Raw genomic sequence first — 24,216 nt, 5'->3', positions numbered from 1 at the left:
ATGAGGGAAAAAAGCTGACTTAAGCTCTGTTCTCTGAGATGCATTGTGAAATCACAGAAAAACAGGCACTTGAATTGGATGCAATGAGGAGAGCTATGGTTAACTCCTTGAAGAAAGAATATATGTTGTATTTAAAATATAAAATAATTGAATAATAAAACTATGAATGAAACAGGACTGGAAATGTTAATATACCATTTCAGAACATGGGTAAAGCCACATGGCTGCCATCTCCTGGATGAAGTGATGTCTTGACTGGGACATCTTTCATTTGACAGGAAGAAGCCAGCTGATTCAGAGCAGTGAGGAGAGTTAGGAGGCACTGAAGTGATGGAAGGAGGCTGGGAGTTGGACTCAGCGCTGGGAGAAGGCTGACCATTTCCTCACGTCTGTGTTCTCAACGACATCTGGCATTTCAAAAGAATCGTTCTAACCTGCTTAACATTAGCTTTAAGTTAAGTATGGAGCGCAACAGATGCTGATGCTGAGCAGTTATGTTTCAGAAAATAAGAATGGAAGCAGAGAAAATTGGGAAGGTGTGTTTGAGCTGTGTCCACCTCCATGCCGGTGTATGACTTTTCACATCTTCTACGATCTTTCTTCCTTTATAAGAGAATAATGAGCGTACATGTTGATCACACTCGTGTCACATGTCTAATTGGTCTTGAAATGGCAGCATCTGCAGAAGCAGAGTCAGGCCACACCCCAAGACTTGCTAGGGTTAGTGGGCCAAGAGGTCAGACTATAGATAAAGATCAGATTAAGGGCAATCTGATGTGAACTTTGGATCAGGGAGCGTTCAGCTGCTGTAAGAAGCCGCCGGGTGCTTTATCCCGAATCAATAGATAAGTTAAGGATTTAAATACAAATCTTGTTTCACAATGAAAACACACAAACTAAAACAGCTGAAATTACCAATAGGACTTCAAAATACATTCAGATCTCATTATGTGCTACAAGCTCTGTCAAGGTTTAGGTGGCATGAGCACATTAGCTGACGCCACTTTGGGATGTAATCCTTCTTAGAAGTATTGTCACTGCAGCAGGACTGATAAGACTGTCTGTCTGCGCTTTTCTTTCTAAGTGCATTCATCGGAATCTGTGGAGCCCAAACAGATTGTTATCAACTCCTGTGATGATTGGGCAAATAAAAAAAATGGCCCTAATAATGAACAAGTCTGAAATAAAAGTAAATACAGAAGGTTATGGTGCTTTTTTAACTGATGTATTTATTTCAGTATGATTCCCTCCTTATTGTCATCTATATTATGTATATCTACATTTACTTATTTTACTTTTGTACATGTATAGTGATTCCTCTCTTACCATATGTATGTATTTCCAAACACATTTAATAATTCCAAATTATTTCCATATCAATGAATCTCCATTGATATTTCCAGATGTATGTCCTTAAAACGGCACTCCGGCAGATCCTTGGTTCAATGGTCAAGGTCATCTTTCTCTCAACGCCTGTGCTGTTTTTCATCCTTGCATCTTTGTGGAATGTGACGAGAGTGAAATAACCCATATTTGAAAATAGCCGAAAGCAGGAGCAAACCTGAGCTTCAGCAGGTGAGAGCCTTCAACTGAACACATGCAAGAAAGAGAGCCAGCTTTTAGGTTAGGTTTTATTCCCAGCATATGCAAGTACATCGGCTCCATATTGAAGACAGATCGTGCTTGTGAAACGCTACTAAGCTCCAACAAACAGGTGAAAATGCTAATGACCCCGGAAAGATGAACAAATTCTCTTCTTATTCTGGTTAAATTCATGTTCAACCACCACCCTTCCTGAGCCTGATTCATCCAGTTGAAATGAATGAAGTCAAAGCCCTGAAATCACCTCAGTTTTCAGCTCAGCAGCTCCAGTGAAGGATACTTTCCATAGAGTCACACATTTGATTCTGGAGCTGGGTGTCAAACAGAATTTTGAACAGTCCCAGTCTGAGACTGAACAAAATGTATTGTACACAATGTCTAATTTTAGCACAAAGCTAATCCATAAATTGTCGACTGAACAACTTCACTTGCTTCAAAAAGCCGAAACTCAGGGCCGGCCCACACGCAAAATGCCAAAAAATGACATAAAAACTTGTCTGGCATCCTTGGACCATGGGAACATCAAGAAAAGCGAAAATATTGATTAAAATGCAAAAGTTGAATTTTGGTGATTGTGTAAGGACCAATTTCCTTTTCTTGTAGCATTTAAGTCATTTTTTGCTTTTTGAAAAAAATGAATTTTTGTGTGGTTATGACATGAACAGGCAGTGGAGGGTTTTGGTGCTACTTTAAAATAGTATTAAAAGACCTTGCGTGCCAGATTCTGCTTTTGCCGCATGAATTTGTCACACATACTCTAGATCTTTGCTGCACTGCAGATTGGGAAGTCACATGGGCCTCCACATAAAAGCCCTCGAAAACTATGCGAAACCATTTTATGATCGTCACACAAAGTGAGCTTGGCGATCGATGAACACTGAACAGACTGATCAGGTAGCATTATCTTTTTACTGACAATTCACAGACATTGATATGAACAGGAGTCCTCATTTAAAGAACAAGCATCTCTTATGAGTGTTTCCAGGAGTTGAGAACCGGCATTCCAAACAAGGGCATTTCTTGTTATAGTCAGGCAAACGTGTCGATGTTCTGTTTTGGTTGGCACGACAAAACAGGAGTGTATACGCGGGGATGGGTTTGCATAGCCGTAAACTAAAGGTAGAGAAAGACCATGAAGGTGAAAATGTACAAGTGGAACTTCAGTATACAGCAGTCCAAAAAAGGTGGCTCAGTGGTTTTAGGAGTTTGGATCTATGCTACATCTGAAATACGGTAACAGTCACTCTTGTGCAGACACGGATGTTAAACATAAATAAGATCCATTGCTGTGTTTGCAGGGCCTCGCTCTCATATACTGTATAAAGTCCTTTGGATGGAAACGTAATACTGCATACATTTGGGTAATGATTATACTTTTCTATGAACAAGTCACATGGAGTCAGTCAGGACCAAGCAAGAAAAGGTAAAAAACACTGAACACAAGGGCGTGTCTTATAAAAAGGTGCAATCTGTAACAGTCAAAAGTGCTCTCCCTGCAATGTTAAGGTGATTTACTTTTTTTTTTGTCATGAAATTAAATACACCGCACATACAAAGAAATCAATTAGTAACCAGACTTTAGGTTAAAGTGTGAATGTTTAAATCTGTAAAATGACACTTTACAGATTACACCTTGAGGGGAGTTCATAAAGCAGCAGTCAACATAATACTGTCATCAAGAGGGAAAAATAAAAATTCCAGTGAGATTTTTTTTCCTGTATGTCACAGACCATGGTGCAAACATTGTAAAAATAAATACATAAATACGTACATGGTTAATCCGTCCTTACATAGGCATATCGTATAATAAAATAAGATAAGATAATTATAAAATTCATATATACAAATGCATAGTCCATATGCGTCCACAAAGTGTCCTTTTTAAAGTTCTATATTGTGTTTGTTCAATAGTGGATATGTGTGCTGCGGAGGGCATGGCACTGCTGTACAAGAACCCCGGGCTGAGTACATGTTCGTAGATCAGAGTTCAAAAGTTGAGAGGTATGCTACTTGGCGTGTCTGCCGTGTCCAATGTGCGAGTACGGAAGAGCTGCGTGAGTGCGAAAACTGAGGAGATAAGTACAGTGCAGCGCTTGGCAAGTAGCCTCACTCCATCAGTTTCTCCAGACCCAGTGAGGCCTAAACTTTTACTCCCCGCTCCAGTTCCTGCTGTCTCAACAGCTCCCACGAACTCACGGTAGAGCGACACTATCTCTTTCAACTTGTCCATGGCCTCCTGGCTGTCTTCGTCCTTATCCCCATCTGCCAGACCTGAGTCATGACAGATGTCACAGCCAGGACAGGGATTGTTTCGCAGGCATGCTGCTGACAGCTGAACCAGGGCACTGAAGCTGTTGGATAAAGAACGCAGAGCTTCGTCCGGGGCCCATCCTACTCGTGTGGCACGCTGACACCCGGATGCCAACCGTCGAGCTTCCGCCTGAAGTAGACTTCTCTCTGCCTCAGTCATCGCGGCTGGGTTTGTCCCAGTACAAGATGCACCTGGCATTAAATTTGTGTTTGCCTCGCTTCTGTTGTGATTTAAGTCAGGTCCTAATTTAATGCAGGCGGCATCCTGCTTATGAAGCGGATCAGGGGAACCCCTTTCCAAGACCAATAAAAGCTGATCAATGTCTTGTCTCAGAGATGCAAAACCTCCCTTCAGCCCACCGTAATTCTTGTTGGTAAGGGTGCGAAGGGAACCATTGAATGAGGTAGAGGGAGACACTGGACACGAGACCAAGGGGCTGAGTTCCGAAGAGGCAGTGGAGAACGCCGATAGTGGACGAGGGTTGTCCTTGAGAAGTAGCAAGATATTCGGAGAAGGTCCGGTAGGGGAAGAAGCAGGGGGTGGTCTTGCTGTTTTGGGCTTTGTTCGACGTGAAAATTCATAAATGGTTAGCTCCTCATCAAAACTGATGCCATCTTCATTGTCCCCGCTGAAACAGTTGGCATATACAGTGCGACAGCCACAGGCCTCCCGGTGTTGCTGTGGAGGGGTGCTGTCAGCGAGAGAAGACGTAGGAGAGTCTCCAATCTGCATGTTGGACACGCCTCCTAGTCCCACGGCTGAATGGTTCCGGGACTGAGGCTGCTCTGATGATACACTCCCACTATGTGAAAGAGTCTCTTTGAAATTTAGATTGGGGTGTGACCCATTCATCCCATTGGACTTTTTGATACAAACATCCTGAGCCTCCTTGATAGTGGCAATGACAACTTCGGCGCCATCATCCAAAATGGTCCCCTTGCCTCCAGATTTCAAGGCCACACCCTCATTTTCTTTCACAGGAGTTTTGTTCAGATCTGATAAACCGCTGGCTACAGACAAACCAGAGCCAAATCCAGATGTGTCACCATTAATTGAGCTGGTTGAAGGATAGTCCAGAGTTCCCAGAATCTCTTGGGACCGGGTCATGTACCAGGGAAGTGCCTGGATCTTCCCCCTGAGGGCCGATGCTGGTAACCTTCCTCCAAGACTAGAGGAGCTGGTTCTTAAATCCGACCCTGATCCTGGTCTTCCTGGTTCTCTATTATCCAGACTCTTAGGGTTGGATGAGCTGAGGGAGCTGATGACTGGGACGTCAGTATTTTTGGGTGACAGGCTCTCATGGCTCACTGAAACCCGCCTAGGTCCTGACTGTACGCTGCCGTTGCGGCTACTCCAAGGAAGAATTCCGTTTGATGGACTGACATTGTCTGTGAAGATGCCTTTGCCTGGGTCAGTCGGGGAGACAGGGGAACTTGCAGGTAAGGATAAGGGGTGGAGATTTGTTGGGGAGGTTGGTTTCGGAGGCACCGGAGGAGGAGCGGCTAACTTTGAGCCCGAATTGGACAGAGGGATCGGTGGAAGATTTGGTGGCTTTTTCGTAATCACAGTGGTTTTACCCTCGATTTTAGGGGATCCACTTCCGTCTTTCATGCGGAGATTATTTTCCTTGGAAACATGGACTCCATTTTGTTGTATCGGTTTTACGATGCTTTCTTGGCCTTTAGTGTGACAGCCATTCTGGAGTGTGACGGGCTGTTTGCTACACCGCACCGCAGTGATGAGAGGAGAGGACAGGGGCAATCCACCTGCTCCAGATGTTACCGACTTGAACTCCATTGTGTCCGGCTCCATTTCCAAGAGTCCAGAGGCGTCGCCGTTGCAATGGGCGTATGACCTCCCGTGCTGTGGCGACTTGGGTGGAATTATCTGAGGTTTAGGAGGTAGCTGGGGTTTGGGGGCTAATGGTGGTTTGACCTTGACTTCTGGCTTTTCAAAGGGCTTTGGTTTATTAGGCAGTATATTTTTAGGTGCAGTAGGTGGTCCCTTGTTGCTAACATGGATTTTGGGTGTTTGTGTGTTATTGGTAGGTGCGGAGTGCACATTAGCTTGAAGGCCGTTCTTGGTCACGCTTAAACGATTAGCATTTTTCTGGTCAGCCAATTCAGCATCTGCAAGAAAAGAGGCAGAAATCATTAGTATTGCTTGTCTCTTGAGGTCATACAGACAGGACACAACACGCTCAGCTCACCTGATAGGGCAGCATTTGGTGGGGTGAATCTGTCTTGTGCATCAAAGAACTCGTCTTCTGATTCTGAGGCTCCGTCCTTGAACAAATAAGACGGTTTGGGGTTTGGCGACGGTGTTAAAAACATTCCCTCTTCGTCTTTAGAAAGTCGCTTCTCTGCCTTGGGAATGGAACTGGTCCGAATTGGGACTTTGGGAGGGACCTTTTTTCTTCTCTTAACTGGTGATTTGTCAAACGGTATAGTATCAATCATTCTAAGATCTCTTGAACTTGGAATCTTAGAAATCCTCCGAAGTCCCTGCACTCGTAATTCTTCCTCCACCACCTCCTTTTCATCATCATCGTCGCTGGTTGCCTCTGATGGGCTCGGCAGAACGTCCGTCTTGGAGAGGTCTGCAAAGCAAAGGTAGGAGTGGTCTTTTCCGTGATGGTTGAGATTGGCGGGGCGAAGCCGTCGTTTTGGCTCCAAAAGAAAAGGCTGGTGAACGTCCAAGGACGGCAGCTCATCGCCGGATCGTGAATCCAGTCGCGACGCGGCTGCCACACTGCTCTCCTCCAGGGCCGCACTCAACGAGCCGCTGGAGAGGCTGGAGAAACTGCTGGTGACGCGAGGATCAGTGTGGTACCACGATGTTTCCAGATTCATCTGCTCATCTATCGCACACGACTTCCGCAGCCCACTTGTAGCACCTTCTTCAGCCGGACTTTCACATTCTTTACCCTCTGATGTGACTATTATCTTCACTTCCTGTTTGCCACTGTGCTCTTCTCTTTCTCTTCTGTCTTCCTCTCTCCCTTTTTCCTCCGCCTCTCTCCTTCTCTCCTCCCAGTCCTCACATGCTGGGTCAGGATTCTGGGAATCCATTGGGTCATCCGAATCAGATGAGTCATCTGAATCACTACAGCACCGGGAGACATAACCTGGAGGCAGCAAAGAATACCAGTAAGAACACAGTAAGCAGTTGATGTGGATGTTGGTGACACAATGGTTTTACTGGTGCGACCACGGTTTGCTGCTTAGGGTTGGGTACAGGATGTCTATCTTAAATTCAGGTCGGGCTGTAGTTGCGATCTCAGTCATTATTTAGTTTATATTGTCATTTTGGAGAACATAACTCTGATAGATGTCAGCCAGAATTAAGTTACCTTGACGTTCTTGTGGTAGCGCTACGTCTGAACATTTTTTATAAATAGAATTTACGCTATTGTCGAGCATTGTTCAAAGCACAAAGGTGTAATACAGTCATGCTGAACAAACTGCTAATAAGAACTTAATAATGATTAATAAAAGTCTAATGAGATAATAATACGTAAATGAAAAATCAGGTATTATGTTATGCATTCCACGTGTGTTGACCAACAAGTAAGATCAAGATTCTCCATCTAGTGGAGAGTCCTAAATAATTAAAGAAAAAATTGAGATAAAAAAAAACACTTATTACATTATTGTAGCTGTTTGTAAAAGTGTTCATTGTTTGGGATGAAATCCAGGCCATACCCAACCCTGCGGATATGTCACAAAACGATGCTCTAGTGGTGAATAAAAAGGCCGAAGCCAGAAAAAAAAGGTGGTAAAAGTGAAACCGTATTTGCTCACTTGATAGGGACTCATAGCACACGCCCTCTACAACGGCGACCTTTCCACACACACCTTCTTCAGCAGGAATTCGGTGCACCCTCACTTTCGGGCGCCCCAGACGGAAGACATTGAGGCTGGGATCGACCAGGAGTTTGCAGTAGCCCCTCAGAAGACACGCTAAGTCTTTGGCTGCCAGAGAGTCCATCAGTAAGGCAAATGGCTGCAAGTGGAGGGGAGCATTGCAAAGAATGGGGTGAAGTGGACGTGATTTTTAGCCAAAGGTTGGGAGAGAAAAGGCAGCAGAGTGGGAGGAAGAAGAGGAGAGAGTCACTGTTGAGTCCAGGGAATTAGCTTAAAATAGCTTCTACACACTCCCTCAGGCTGCGCAGGGTCTGTGGTGAGGCAGAAATGTTTGACCTATATTTGTTCAAGAATGGAAGGACTCCGGCCAGCTGAGTGCAAATCAATTACGCTATCTGTGTCAAAGACTTTCTACATGAATAATGCACTGTATCTTTAAGTACCGTACCTTCATGTCGTGCAGAGAGACGCGGAGCAGACTGACTTTCTCGGACTCGGAGAGCAGCTCCACTCGGCTGATGCTGCTGAACTCCACCAGGGTGGAGATCACGTTGAGCTTGTGGTTGATGACCTGACTCATCCCGTACTTGGCCCCCACCAGGAGGTTGACCAACACCTCTCTGTCCTGAAGCTGTGGAAGGAGCGAGGGGGGTTAAGCAGTTTGAAGTCAGATTCTCTGTGGCGATCTTACCATCATGGTTGCAGTGTAGGACCGACCCCCGTAGGAAATGAGCTCCCCCAGCTGGGTGAGGTAGGCCAGCCGAGCCTGAGAAGCAGATATCACCTGCAAAGTGGACACCAGACGGACCAAGTTACGATGACTGCTGAACAGAAAAAAAGCCTCAGGAACCACTTCAATATCCAAGAGACTTCCCATCTTCGCCACCTCTTCACCCGTCAGAACATCCCAGTCATCATTAGAAGTGAAAAACCGCACCTCAGAATGACACTTGAGCTGTTTCATTTGCACGGATTTGTCCCCAAATAGACATTGTATGTACCTTCTGGCGTGGCTCCAGCAGCGCCTGGATCTTTTTCAGGTGATAACTGATGGCTTTTCTCAGGTCCTTTTCTCTCATGTTGCTCAGCAGCGTGGGCGAGATGAAGCTATCGAGACCAAACTCCTTCCTGTCATGAATCAGGCCAACAATCGGGACATTTCATATTATTCAAAAAGCTCAATACATCACGATGCAAACAAAGCACTGGATGTTTGTGTATCAATACGATTGATCCACTTCCTGTGAAGAAAATGTAAAATGTAAAATGTAAAGACCATAATCTCCACTTGTTTTGAACACATCTCATGTCCGACAGAAAGTAACTGAGACCTGCATGATATTATGAACGAAATTAGTTTCAAATTTCTGAAAGTAATAAACATGCTAAATACTAAAATAAATGCACCAATTCTTCAATCTGAGTCATGATATATTTCCCTATACATTCTGTTACATGTGAAGCTTAATCCACGTTGAGTTGTGTGCGGCTCCGACTGATGGAACAGCTCCGACTGATGGAACAAGACTCACGTGATGGCCTTGATGGAGGTCCTTGTCTGTCCACAGGTGTCCAGCCGCTCGTGCATGTGCAGGGCAGCGAGGCGGAGAGCCGTGTTGCACTTCATCTCTACTGCGAAGCGCTCCTGCAGTACGTCCCCGACACTCTGCAGGCAAAGTGACAGTGACATCAGTAATTATGGGATGTGACCAGTAACCGCTAAGCCACGCCACGATAACCAAGAAGACGCTTGTCTCACCTGGAAAAAGAGGTACTCAAACGCAGAGGGGTCGTCCTGCAGCAGGTCCATCGGATCTCTGGGGATGAAGCAGACCCTGAAGAGACACCTGTAGTCATGTGAGTCCTTCTTCTGCACCACCTGGGGCAGAGCGGGGAGAAAACTACACGTTGATATGTTGTTAACACATCATGGGCGTTTAAATCCAGAGAGCTTGTCAATCCACCTTCTGAATCAGCTCGTCCTCGTGCAGCAGGAGCAGCTTGGTGATGCTGTACTGCTGCTCCAGCACCAGGGCAAAGTACTCGATGGCCCGGATGGACAGTTTATCCTTCAGAGTCAGAACGATGTCCTGGGGCGGAGGAGGAAAAACAAAACAGCTTGGAATATTTTTGCCAATACAAATGTTTTTCTATTGATGGACACTTTTGGCTTTCTTTTATGTCTCTCTCACCGTGTCGAAGAATTGACTTTCAGAATTTTGCTTGCTTGTGCTACCAGATAATAATTAGAAAACCCCAACTCGTAAGCATATTTTTTCCAATATAAAGATTCATAATGTCATATGGTGGTTCTAAAGTTATCTTTTTCTTATATTTTGATATTTTTTATTCAAATGAGGCCAATGTTAGTTATTTAAAATGGTGATGGATAATAATTCATGATTCTGACAAGTACTGTGTGAGTCAAATATTCCCCAAATAAAATGTCATTTGTGTTTATGATGACTCACATCTGCTGACACATAAGAAAGTTGAGTCTGAATATGTATCCAAATCTCACAGAATGAACATAAAATTCATGAATATTTAACAGTCTGGCAGTCTATATATTTGACTGTACATTGATCATCAATACACATTTATATGCATATTTATTTTCTTCTTCTGCCACTGAATAGTCAGGTCTGCTGTAATAACCTTCAAGGTTGTTATCCTGGAGCAAGACAGCTGTTATAAAGAGGGAGTTTCAGCTATTGAAATATGATCAGGATTTCCTTTTATATTGATGATCCTGTGGCGCTGCAAAACACTGTGAAGCACAACGGTGAATCACCACGACTCAAATCACAGCTGAATTACACACAGACACAGTCAGAGCTGCTGGGTCTTCAGAGGAAAAGTAAATATCAAATGCATTTACTTAGCTCAGTCAAAGTGTCTGTGACTGGTGCAGGCAGCATGAAGGTACTGAAGAAGTGAGTCCACTCTGATGTTGCTACTCGGCCACAATATGACTGACTCCATTATATTAACCTGTGAACCTCTTCTCACCATTATGCAAACGATTTTCCTTCTTAGATTTCGTGGGTGCGGCTAATGTTCCAGTGCGCTCTATAGACCGGAAAATACGGTAGTTCTTTATTTCTGCAAAACCAGTAGGGTAACATGGAGTAGGTTGAAAGCAATACAGCTGTGGTGGGACAAACATATGACTTAACAGTCAAGTGATTTGAATTAAAATTTGTCTCTAAGGCCTGTAATGTGATTCGATTTGGTCTGGAGTAAAATAGCCTGCAGTTGAAAACAAAACTCCACTCACACTGAATCCAACATGTCACATCCTTTAACCATGAAACCCTAACTGTGTCAGAAATGTCAGGGTTTTTTTTCCCAGTTTGGCGCTTTTGTTGACTCCATACCTTGACAGAAGTGGTGTGGTCGAACTTGAAGGCCTTGGTTTGTCCATTCTCAAGGTAGACTTTGAGAACGTTGGGCAGGAAGAGAAGAGAGTTTCCCTGTTGAAGTAAAAGCCACCTTACAACTCCATCAACTGGAGACAGATGGTGAAAGCATGAGTGACAGCCCCCACCTGAGTGTGCCCGTTGACCACCACCTCCTCCGCAAAGCGCACTTTAACTGGATTGCTCCTCAGCCGAGCTCTCTTCTCCGCCGACATGATGGATGACTTGGGATTCTACCAGACAAAGAAGCCATTAAGTCAAACACACTCTTGTGTTTCGGTCGCTACAGTCATTCCAGAAGACGTTTAATCTTGTCAGGAGTCACAGGACCTTCTGCGAGTTACGTCATCAATGACTTGATTGTACTTACTGTCATGTGCCGGAGGACGGTGACTGTGATACAATCCTCCATCTCTCTGTGTGCACACAGAAGTATTTCATTATACGTTGTCCAGCTGTCAAGTAAGTAGTTTCTCCTTTGACCTTTGGCCTTCGCTCACTAAGCCTTTCTCACACACACACACACACACCCTGGCACGTTATCATCCCACACACTGGGAACAACGGCCTCCAGCTTAAACAACGATCTTATGGCTCTGCAGCTAAGCACCGGATGGACCGGACGCTCTGGTTACTGTTTTCATGCTCACTGTTTTGGTAGGTCAGTTATTTGGAGATAAACAATAGCTTTCATGCTTTTCAACAAGCAGCCAGCAGAAGCACTGAGCCAACAAGCCTATCTGTTTTGATTTCATTATTTATTTAGTGTGGAGCTCAGCCAAAATGGTCAGTATAAAATAATATATAATATACATATGAGTGTTAAAAATGTATTCTGATTTAAAATCTGGTCACGCAATTGAAACTGTAATCTTTCATTAGTATTTGAATTCTAAACATTATTTTTGAGGTTTTTAGTTTCCTTGCTGTTTATTTAAAATATCCCTTTAGCAAACAAGTAAGACATTAGGATGCAATATATTTACAAAATATATTGACACATTTTATACCCTATTAAGATATTAATCGCTTAAAAAGACCGATATTAATAGATTAAATTTCCTGCTTCACATTGAGAATCTTGAAATTGCTTTGTAATATTGATGAATAATGAAATAAAAATGAAAACATATTTTAAGCATGTTTTATATGTGGGTATAATGATAAATATGTGATGTAATATATTATATGTGATTTAATGTGTTATACATGTGAATATAATGCGGCCCCTGCAGGACATTGAATTTCAACCCCTGATTCACACATAGATTCTCACAGAGATTTCTGATTGATGACACTGTGGTGAGTCCATGGTATAATGCATGACAATATTTCCACCACTAACTTGTCTAACTACAACTAACAAGCTAATGTTCACACCCCGAAATGCACAGCCATCCAGTGAGCGATGACACCCCACCACTTGTGAACAAGACCCCTCCATACTTCCACTCTGACACTGCAAATCCTTACACAGATTTGTTCATTACTCTCGGCCTTTCTGTTTCCGATGCTGCTTGTTAAATATTCAGAAGGAAACGAGGAGCGGATTGATCAGCCGCTGCAGGGTTTCTCACCTCAATACGTGTTCGACCTGCTCCGCGTTCAGGTCCTCCATCACTGTGTCGTTTATCTGCAGCACCTGATCCCCCAGGAAAAGAATCCCGTCTGCAGGACTCCCTAACACGCACACAAGCATCAATAACAGTCAGAGCGTGACCAAAACACCAGCTACAAACTGATGCATGCACGTGGACGTGGAACATGGCTGACTCACTGGGCTCTCCAGGATGGAGAGGCCTGCTTATTCTGAGAGTGTGTCAGTTTGGCCTTCTCCAGTTATTTATACACGTTTGTCTGCAGGCGAGTGAGCTGGAGCCATGTTCCGCTGTTTCAGCTCATTTGAACATGCAGGCTCACACGCAACCCAAGCGTATGTGCAGAAACACCATGTTGGAACCAAAGACGGCCAGACTTAACCACACGCACACACATACACACACATCTCTAAATCGCCAGATGAGCTCAGAGTCGCATCTCCAGACTGCCATGTCTGCTCAAGACTTAAATCCTGATTATTTCCACTGACGTTGGTCGGTTGGATTTTCTTTTTTTGTGGAACACATTCCCTAAATTACTTCTGTTTCATGAATGAACAGTGGTTACAACGCAGCACCACACTCAGGACTGATATTGGTGATGTCCATGAACTGTCAGATCAGATTCCAGAATGTAGGTCAGACGTGGGAACAAAGCACCGACCACATGTGGCACCTGTGTTCAGTGGCCTGACATGAGGCCAACAGGAAGCTAGGTGGAAACATTTTATTGATTTAAGTGTCTGATGCAATAAATTTAAAGCTCTCATGATTTTATAATTTTGACCACATCATGCATTATATTCAGCACACAATGACTCCTCCACGTTAACCTTGACCATCCCCTCGAGTCAGACACAATCTTCATTTTCTCCTATTTTTCTGTGTTCAACAGTCACAAGCACAAATGTTAACTGAACACGACACTGCTTTAAAACAATGCATTTAAAAAAAAATAGATAAATCAGCATCACGTTTTGCTTCTGGTTCTTGAAAAAAAAAAGATTAAAACATTTATTAAAAGTAAATAAACATTTTGTGATGAACTCTGAACAATGGATTAACTTTATTAATTCTGTTTTGGTTTTTATTTTGGGTTCCCTGCGTCATCCCCTCTGTGCTCCTGAGATTCTACAAATGATCACCTGGTCGAGCCACCTGCTCTCATGCTGCATTCCAGCTACCTCAGAAGGGGGGAAGTCAGAGCCACGAATGACGTCAGAGTTTGGTGAGTTCCAGTTGTCAAAGGAAGATAATCTATAAATAGTGTTGCAGGCATTGACCAGGCAGAGTGTTAGCCACTGCTAGATGGTCCACATTGTTGTTTGCATATATATATATATATATATATATATATATATATATATATAGTATTGGATTTCACCAATTTAGAGAAATAAATAATGGTTAGACATTGAATATAGAGTATTACAATATTACAGAAGGACTCCTCACTGTTGAGGCTGCCATCTTGGATTGCAATCTTGGGGTGGCGAGAATTCTCCCACCTTGGCGAAGCTGGGAAATTCCCACTTCCAAGGACAACTTGAGCGTAGCATTTGTCGCCTGAGTTTGAGGCAGCCAGATCAGCTTCTCTCATGCTGGCCTCGCTGTTGTTTTTTTGTTTTGTTGTTTTTTTTTCTCCAAGTTAGCTTCGGTTCTGGACTCTGTATTTTTCATGCGCCTGTCAACCACTGTGTGTTCTGCTTGTGACAACTAGTATTTTACACAATTGTGTAGATTGCTGTGCATTTTGTTGATTTTTTTTCCAGTTTTCTGATGCATATTTTAATCCTTGCTTTTCCTACATATGTGTCACGATCTGTATCCACAGTGTTGAATAAACTACAGTTTATTCAGAACCAAGGTTCTGCTCCATATGTTTCCTGACATGTTTGTCACCTTTGAATCACATTAACAATTGAACTTGTAATGTTGTTACACATAAATTATATTAATTAATTTATTTTTAATTTCATGTTAATGCTTCAGTTACTTCATTCTTTAAAAAAACATACAAATACGTACAGGTAAAGGTTTAAATGCTGATATACACGTGTTGAAACACACTGCAGGACAACTGTTCTGTCCTGCCTTGAACCGCAGAGTTCTCTTTCTTGTCACGCTCATACAAAGGCTCCAAATGTCTTGAAGATAGCACTGCTCCCCCTCTTAACACTGGTGAAAAGTGATTGAATTTGGAAATGTTGAGCAGGTGGCTCTGATGTGCATCTGCCCCCTCTGGCAGTCTGCCTTTTAGTTAAATGCCATTAAAGTTGAAGAGCGTGTATGTGCGTAAGAGGGAGAGAGAGAGTGTGGCCGAGAGGAAATCTGTTGGCGAACTGTGGAGTGAGGCAAATGTCAACTCCAAACAAGAACAGAAAGATCACACACTCTCCCCGTACCTGTTGCGATGTCCCTGACCAGCAGGGGTTGGTTTCTGGTGAGGGTGAAGCCATGACCGGTGCTCCGGTCCAGCACCGGGTCCCTGGTGATCTGCAGCGACAGCTTGGCCTGGAAGTTCTGATTGGAAAGGCTGTTGGAGCGCTGCGACCTCCCATCTCCTAGCAACCGCTCCCTGTGCGGGTCACAAGAGGTGATAAGTTGCCAGAAGGGGAGACTGCCTGTCTTTGAATGACTTGATGCATTCGCTGGGTCGTGAACACTTAAGCTACAAGTAAACGATTTTCCTTCACATGAAGACAATCGCTGCCTCTGTGTCCCTCCAAACTGAGTCAAATCCAGGAGGTTAAAACCAGTCTGCCGCTGGCTTCTCCTATATAGCAACCCTGCAAACCACCGAATGGGATCCACCACCTCTTCACACATGAAGTGTGACATTTGTTGGTTCTTCCTCTGACATTTCACAGGACAGTCAAAGTGAGCACTGTCAATCTAGTTTTGGGAAAACAAGGCCCAGTCTGGATAAACAGCCCCACCCCCCCACTTTATGAGCCGCAGCAGATGGGGGTCATCAACGCACACATCTCTTCAGCCCAAAGTAATTTGGAGATTTGTTTCTTTTGTATTCATCAACACCTGAGACACTCAGCTTTTAGGTTCATCCACAGACTCTTCTCTTAGTATGTACACCTTGTCTGCGAGATCAGCAAGCCAGCATTTTGGGGGATATACCCTGGTGCCCCCAAGTCAACTGTGAGACAAAATCTCTGCATCTTGGACAGGGTCATCCCCTGGGCCTCCTCCCAGTCGGGCACCTTCATCTACCTCATCGGGGAGGTGAGAACTGGGAAGCTTGGAGCCCTTAAATTGGTTCCTCTGGACAAGAAGGTGCAGCGGTTCTACTCTGAGCCTCTCCTGGATGACTGCACTTCTATCTATCTATCTAGTCAATTCCAAAACCTGAGCATGGCTGCGGGTGGGAATGTAGCTTGATCTAGAGATTTGTCTTTTGGCTCAGCTCTTACTTCACCTCGACATTTAGGAGAGGATCTCCTCACAACCCCGTACAGGTCAGTCCACCCGATAAATGGCAACTTGCGTTGTCCTTGGAAAGCCTCAGTAGTCTGCTGGAGATGGAGGATATTTCTGGGACACAGTCTCCAGAGGTCCACACACTCGTAGGAATTTGAAGTGCATGTGCCTTTGGTTTTATCTTTTGTTGTCTGCGATCTTGTGGTTTTCAAACCTGAGTCAAAATGCAAGTCTGCTATTTCATAGAATGGGGAAGTGGAGTTTCTGTGAAAAAATAAAGGTCCATTAAAAGGTTTTTGTTTCCTGGATCTGTTCTTTTAAAGAGTTTCAGACCGAGGTTACAGTCAGCTGCCCGTTTCATACGCTGTGAGGCCTTTCTTGACTGCAACTGTGTCACATGTGCGCTAACTGTTATAGTGTCTCACCAAACATCAGGAGGGATTAGGACCACATACCTGCTGAGTGATTCTCGGGTTCGCCGTATTATGGTCCCCACCACCTGCTGGACCCGACTGGCCCTCCGAGCAGGAGACCTGCTCCTACATCGCTCCTTCTCCTCCATTTATCTGGAAGAGAGAAAAACCAGTTGAGAGCTGTGACAGGATATGACAACGCCATTCATGACATTGCTGATATGTTGCTACTAGCAAATCGAACAAGTGCATGACTTCTCCTTTCACCTGCTGGAGTGACCTCCTTACTAAAATGAGCAATATTTCTATCCAGTTCCTCAGTTTATGTCACGCTCTTACTACAGCAGTATAGAAAACACACACACACATTGAACTTTGTGTTGCTTTAACATTGATAATGTAAACCGTAACAGATAAAAACATAGCAACTGAATTAAGCCCACTAATTCGAGTTCGACGTGTCAGCTGTTGAAGTAAGGGGGAGATGATGAACTCATCTGAGAATAATAGGGAAGAGATTGTTAGGGTTTGATGGGGCAAAAGTGGGGTCTGGGTCCCCGTTCCCTCTTTCCAAGGGCCCTCATGAGTGTGAAAGCTTGAAGTTCCGTTGTCTTATTTAAACAGTGCAACAATGGTGTAGATTTTAAATGTTAGTATTTTAGCCAGACTTCTCTTTTGTTTTCATTCTTATGTTGTTTGTCCCAAAGATGAACATTCATTTATCCATGAGTCCTTTTCTTTTGACAAGGGCTCAAAGACGACCCAAACAAGAGCAGAGTTGAATAAGAGTCGCGCTCGCATTAGTGCATCAAATGGGTGAGTCGGCCACTGCCACAATAAACCTAAACAATAAGACAAGAAGATATGTGGCACTGATGTATAGATTGATGACGGACTGACTGGCCCATTACTGCAGTGACTTTGTTTACATTTTTAAGCCTCGAGGCTTGGAATTATTCTCCACTTCTAGCCAGACTCTAACAACAACCAACACCTTTAGCGATATGGTTTAATGAATCTGTTTTCTCATTGGTAACCCATCTGCCTCACACAGGAGACAGATGAGTTTTCCTGAACACAACATCTGAATCTGTGAGTAAACTCATTCTCATTTTGACATTTGCAACACTCCAAACTCATTAAAATTCAATACTTATTTATTTACAACACAGTTTACATTTCTGTTAACAGTTTGAGCATAAACTGTCTATTTCTTCTTCACAGCTGAGTAAGAGCAAAGTAATAATAATAGCAATATGTTATCAACGTCCCATATATAATTTCATTGAATTTTCGTTCTTACTTTAAGGGAACATTTGTCTTAAAATGGATGAATAAGAATGTCATAAAAATGTAATACAGTTGCTGTGTAAATAAATATCGTCCTATTTTAACCAACTGTACCTAGGCTATATATGTAAAATACACATTAAACTTGTTTGAAATGTAACATATTCACATTTTTATTCACTTTCATTTCATTTATAAATATCATAAAAAAAATGTTCCCACATATTTGTCTTAGTTCCTTCTGTTGGAAATGTACTGTTTTATTAGATGCACATGCGCAGAATGGAGTCCGTGGAATGATAAATCTAGGCGTTTCCATTATAAGAATGAAGCCAAGTCTCACAGTCACTCAGCTGAAATCTGCTTTGGATAATAAATAAAACTTCAGAATCTCGCATCAGCTAAAAAAAACAAAACAAAACCCATCTAGCTGGGCTTGATTTCTCTCTTCATTGACTCGTACAAAATGCTCTGACTTAAGCAGTCACCAGGCATTCAGGGAATCCAGACAGAAGGGTTAGATAAGAGACCAAAAGCACCCGAATGTTCAAAACAATCACATGAGCTTTCATTACTCTTCAAATAGGTCTACTGATGAAAAGTTTAGATGTGATATGATAAAAATGTGTCATCTGTTGTCCTTGTGCACTTCAGCTTCTTGACAAACTCAGACTTAATGTGACAACAAGGAATGCATTCCTAATTCCTATTGATCCGATTGTTGGCAGAGGAAATCGTAGCCAGTTTGGAGAGAACACTTCTCTCTTTTTTTTATTCTCATTTTATTTGGGTGGAATATTGAGTAAACAACAGGCCATCTGATATCCAGAGTGAGGGACTGTCCTGGGCTTGGCATAGGTGGAGGTATGAGTGATGTGGTGAGTAAAATTTGAACCTCAAAGGCACTGACGATAAACACAATAAAAATATATATATTAAAATGTACTTCTTAAACTTTTTGTATGCTAGTAAGAATCATTTGAAATGGCTGTAATTAACTATGTTTCTCGAACAGATGCGGCGAGCGCAGTGTTGCTTCTGCAGAGGTGTTGACCGAGCTAAGAGGAAGAGACAAGTCATACTCCAGCGTAGGTTTGTCCTATAAGAGGATTAAACGCCTCTGTTCTGCACGGACTCGCGCTGGTCAGGGTGTCACTTTAGCACCTCCTGCTGATCCGGATTGAGGCAGATTGACAGGGATGAGCGAGGATGAGTGTGTCGAGGTGGCCGACAGATGCAGGGAAGAAGCCAGAGAGTGTTTACTGACGCGTTGGATCTGAGACAGGAGCAGAAATGCAGATCTCAGATTTGGACAGAAACCCTCCTGTTTTCAGTGCGCTACCCCTTTGCTGGACTCATGTGCTGACTGAGGTAAATCTATTTCACTCCTCCTTTACTTTCTTCCTCGCCCTCTCTGTCCTTGCAGAGTCAGGTAGTAGGATCCAATGACAGTCCCTGCGGGCAGCTGCCTGACAATGAATGCCGATGATTGTAAATGGAAGAATCTTTCAGATAGTCGTTTTATATTAAAATAATCATAACCATGGACTTGTTTTGAAACAGAAGCAACATTTAAACTACCACCATGAAAAACAAACATAACGTTGATATGCGTTGTTCTCCATTAGATTAAAGGACAGCAGTATGGCATCCATCAAATATCACAGCCACTCGATATTCAAGGCAACTGAATAACATCAGTGGAAGAACAGCCGAGGGGGAGTAACCACTCCTGACCTTAGCATGAGGATACGCTTTGAATACAAGCCCCCTCTATACATCGTGTAACGAAACAGACATTTTTGTGGGTTCTATAACAGGGATCTTTGGTGCAGCATTTGAACCCCCGAAAAAAAACACATGGCAACTCAATCAGCGTCAACAGAGATGAAAAAAGATAGGAAGGGAATAACACGCAGGGGAGACCTATGTTAGCATGTATTAGCAATTTAAGCTAAAAAAAGTGCATTTAATAATCATACTTTGCCCTCATGTAACATCTTTAAAGAAGAAAACATTTTATATGTTTAAGTAAAATGAATGAAGAAAGAAACTTCACATAGAAAAAGAAAACTTACAAACCAACGTTTGTAAAATGTTGTCAAAAATTAATTTATTAATATGAGAAATGAATGGAAATTATTCATAAAAGAAGGAGATTTATAAAACATATTTGGGGCATTTTTTCTTCAACTTTCATTCATCTATATTCTACCACAAAGTCTATAATAATCATAATTAAATTTGAGTGTTTTAATGCTCAACCGACATGGGGAAAATAAAAAGTAAGTAAACACTGAAGGAATTTAAATAAAGATTGTTTAAAAAACATGATGAAAAAAAACTAGTTGATCACATGGTCAGTTTCAGAGTGTCACACTGGCGCCATGAGGACCCAGTAAGTCTGGTCCAATGGCCGCGTGTGGCCCGCGAGCCGTACATTGTTCTGGTGAAGTGTGACTGAGATGTGGCCCACTCAGTTCAAAACAGTGATCCTGCCTTCTGTTGACTGAATCACGTCTTGTTTGTTTTGACGTGCCACACTCCACATCTGCTAATCCACTTCAATGTTAAAATATTCCTTCTCCCATTAAACACGGCGTCACCAGATTAGAATGCATCACAATTCCAACTGCAGGACAATTAAAACCAGATGCAGCGGAACACAAGTGGACGAGGTGACTCACCGTGATGTAGCGTGTCTCTTCAGGACTCCAGAACACAGATACCCTCTCGCCTTCTCAGACATCAGCTCGGCAGCCCCTCCATGATTGGCCGGAAAGAGGTGGAAGCGCGTCCTCGTGATCATCAGGGCCAATCCGGTCGGGGTGCCGCCACCTGTGCAGAAGAGCGTCGTCAATGGGGCCCGTCCAGTAAGCAGGGTCCGTTGGTGAGCGCGACAACAGCTCTGATCCAAACTGCCTCCCGACTCCCTGTGTCCATTTACATTCCAGTTGTTGATATTTTCAGACTGAACGCACAAGTATGTCAAGCAGAGCAGATGTGTGACCAAACCAGCTATGTGGTTGTGGTTTTCTAAAGAGGCCCCTCCTCTGGTCCCAAAGGCTCTCTCACTCACTCACTCACTCCCTCCCACCCTTCCTCTCTCTCTCTCTGGCCTCAAAAGCACATGGAGATGTGGAGGCGAGGCACTTCATCCCTGTCTGGTTGTCTAAATTAAAATTTCATGCTGCCCAGTTGAGTTAACAGTCCTGACTGGGCGTGCAATAAAAGCCACCAGGACGGCCGGTGAATCCTGATGCCTCCAAATCTCTGCCAGGCAGATGGAGATTCGGGACTCTAATAAGAGGGGACGACTCTTTCATGTTGTCCAATAGTCACTGCTTCCTGGGAAATATTTTTGGATTGTGCTAAATAATGCTGTTGAGAGAGGACGTCAGGGCAGCCTACTGATCTTGCTGTGATGAGGTCATCCACGCACAGCTCTTTCACCGTGTCTGAGGGAAATGCTAGCAGAGGACCCAGACCCACTGCAGGGCACATGAATTATGCATAAATGCAGCAAGCTCGGCTCCCGACCGCCTTCTTCTGCCACTTTGCCAACACAGGCAGTGAGAGAAGTGAGCACAGACAGGGCGAGAGAGAGAGTGAGAGAGAGGGACAAGAAAGAAATGGGGGTTGCAGGAGAGGGGAGGAGGCTTTAAAGGGGCTGAGAAAAGGGGATGGGAAGCAAAAAAAAAGTTCCTGAGAGAAAGAAAAGAGAAAAAGGACAGGATATTGAAGGGGGGCGCAAAAGGGGGAGCCTTTTAAAAGGGTGAAAAGGGCAGCGGCTAAGGATCGAGAGAGCAGGGGAAAATGGGACAAAAGTGAGACGGTAAAGGTTCACAAGAGGGAGTGGAAAAACTTGGATCAATGCTGCCTCAAAAACAAATAGAGGCAGACGTTGATGGATGGACACAAATAAAAAGCAGACCTGTTCACTCATGTGTCACGCAGTCATTTTTTTTTTCAAGCTTACAGAGGCTGTCAACATGTCAACACTAATCACAAGCTCCTTTTGAATTTTACATTCAACAGCCTATTCTAAGATATTATTAAATGGGTGACATTATTGTGAAAAAAAAAAAAGTCTCATAAATATGAAATCACATCAATACGACTGTTGGTTACAGATGTGGCAAAGTGTCTCGTTCACTGTATTGTGTGGTAGGATTCTTTAAATTACACATGCGGCTATTGTGTAGCACCTGTCCGGCCCTCATGAGCATAAATCGTAAACTATTGTATCCTGTAATGGATGTCTTTTCCCAAATTCTCATAAAACCCTATTTTTTCCTCATATACATTTTCAAATCACATTCTTCTTTGAGTGGAGTGGAGTCTTTTCCTGTAAAATCCATCACAATTCATGCTCTACTTTTTTCTAGTGACATTCTATCATTTTCATTTTCAACTCAAGTTTATTTCTTTCTAACATATCACTTCCTGTCCTGTTTCATGTGTTTCTAATCTAGTAAGTAAAATTTGGATGATTTCTCTGGCCAGATTTTCATGTTTCATTTTCATGCTGAAACTGGCTCGGTGAAGAAGATGTTGGTAGATTGGTCGTACGCTGGTCATGAGACTATTACCTAGTGGAGAATGGAGCAATAGCAATGATGTACTTAGCTATGGCTATGGTCTATCTATCTTTTTAAGCGCTGACGTGACGATTTATTTACTTACATTCTAGTGTTGTAGTTGAGACCACAGCAACTGAAACTAAGACATTATCGAGACTGGAGACTATTGAGATCAAGACGAGACCAAGAGATCTGGAGGTGAAGACTGAGGCAGCAGCTGTATTCCTGTTTTCTTCGACGCTCTCCACCGATCTTCAATATAAATAACTTAACACTTAACACACTTTACACGAATCATCAACAGAAGAAGAAAACATTTGTTCGTGTTGAAGATGTTTTTTTGATGATTTTTGTCTTTGTATTCTTTCTATTCCGCTCAGATTTACATGCATTTTCAAAGCGATGCAGGGGCATGTCTGGAAGTCATGCTACGTTGATGTTGAGTCATGTAAACCCTAATAATAAAGGGCATCCATAAAGTATCTATTTAAGTAGTATCTATAAAATAAAATAAAAAAATTACAAAAGCAGTTGAATTTGTTCTACTGTAATGAGTGTTTCTGTTTAGATAAATCAGTGGCGGCAATGGCATCAGAAATCTTTTGCTTCAAGACAGTAATGTCCTGTATCTTTGTTTGAGACACACTATCTTTAACATAACGCCACAGATAGAAGTCCAAGGGAGTGACATTTGGTAAACGTGGACGTCAAGGAGTGGTGATTCCATCCCTGCCAATCCACCGATCTGGAAATGTTTCATGAAGGAACTAACAAACATGCAGTCACTGATGCGCTGGTGCGTGCAGTTGTACAATAGGTTTTCAGCATTGCTCCAACACATGATCAGAATGAGTCCATGGGAAATAAAAGCACATACTTGTGATTTAGAGTTTAAAAATACTTTTTAAATCAAGTTAGACACTATCCCGTCACCATGACAGTGGGAGACAGACGCCTTTTATTTGCTTATTTATGATATGCTTTATTGTGTTCTCGCCTCTCAAGAGCTACCTGACCCACATCGCTGGTCTATTGAAAGCTGCACACAAACGTCCGCATGAGATTACGAGGTGCTGTCAAACCCTCCGTCAGGATGTCCTCCGCTCACTTCCCTGGGACAGTCCTCAGCTCGTGTTCCCAAACAATGTCTCTCTGTCCCCTCACACAACAACAGCCATTCTGTCAGGAGAGCACATGCGGTTGATGGAAGTAATCCTCTGGCCTGCTGTTGAGGGCTGCTATTGACTTGGCAGTGGTTGCCTTCTCTGTGCAGCCAGCTGGATGCAGAATACTTCAAACCCAATTAAATGCAGTGCACTGGCCTGCCCCGGGACAAACTGGCGAAGGCGCATCAGGCCAGACAGTGCAAGAAAGATGTCAGAGTGCGGTTGGTAATCTGCCAGATAATAACACAATCTACTCTAATGGCTGTCAAAATCATGCCGGATTATTATCCCAACAAAAAAAATTGTATAAGCTGCTATATGAGTCTGAGACCTCCTGCTGCCACACTCGTCTGTCGGCAACTTTCACTCGCGTCCTGATAAAGAGCTTTTATTCGGTAAAGACGAGTTGACTGCTATTGACATCTTGTCCCCAATCTGTTCCACACTCACACACACACACACACAATCTTCCCTCCAGCTGAATGCAGCCGCGCCGCATGAGTGAAGCAGCAGCAGGGGACGACTCAGCA

The 24,216-nt window shown here is 43.3% G+C and overlaps 1 protein-coding gene across 2 annotated transcripts in view; it reads right to left on the bottom strand.

Moving 5' to 3' along the window:
• Positions 1 to 1,611: 1,611 nt before the first annotated feature.
• The window catches only part of frmpd1b (FERM and PDZ domain containing 1b), a 29,773-nt gene continuing 7,168 nt past the window's right edge, over positions 1,612 to 24,216 (bottom strand). The window contains exons 2-17 of one of the 2 annotated variants that reach the window (XM_053878774.1): positions 20,625 to 20,775; positions 16,690 to 16,800; positions 15,205 to 15,377; positions 12,779 to 12,881; positions 11,572 to 11,617; positions 11,330 to 11,434; positions 11,160 to 11,255; positions 9,744 to 9,869; positions 9,539 to 9,658; positions 9,312 to 9,445; positions 8,781 to 8,907; positions 8,471 to 8,563; positions 8,228 to 8,410; positions 7,717 to 7,918; positions 6,123 to 7,040; positions 1,612 to 6,042 (exon numbers count right to left, since the gene is read on the bottom strand). In XM_053878774.1, the coding sequence (XP_053734749.1) occupies positions 3,590 to 6,042; positions 6,123 to 7,040; positions 7,717 to 7,918; positions 8,228 to 8,410; positions 8,471 to 8,563; positions 8,781 to 8,907; positions 9,312 to 9,445; positions 9,539 to 9,658; positions 9,744 to 9,869; positions 11,160 to 11,255; positions 11,330 to 11,434; positions 11,572 to 11,617; positions 12,779 to 12,881; positions 15,205 to 15,377; positions 16,690 to 16,796 (4,986 nt within the window). In that variant the 5' untranslated portion in view covers positions 16,797 to 16,800; positions 20,625 to 20,775 and the 3' untranslated portion in view covers positions 1,612 to 3,589. The remainder of the gene's footprint in view (positions 6,043 to 6,122; positions 7,041 to 7,716; positions 7,919 to 8,227; positions 8,411 to 8,470; positions 8,564 to 8,780; positions 8,908 to 9,311; positions 9,446 to 9,538; positions 9,659 to 9,743; positions 9,870 to 11,159; positions 11,256 to 11,329; positions 11,435 to 11,571; positions 11,618 to 12,778; positions 12,882 to 15,204; positions 15,378 to 16,689; positions 16,801 to 20,624; positions 20,776 to 24,216) is intronic. The other variant, XM_053878775.1, reaches the window with a different exon arrangement.

Source organism: Synchiropus splendidus, chromosome 11 (assembly GCF_027744825.2).
Source record: "Synchiropus splendidus isolate RoL2022-P1 chromosome 11, RoL_Sspl_1.0, whole genome shotgun sequence".
Lineage (NCBI taxonomy): Eukaryota > Metazoa > Chordata > Actinopteri > Syngnathiformes > Callionymidae > Synchiropus > Synchiropus splendidus.
This window is presented reverse-complemented; position numbering and strand designations above follow the sequence as displayed.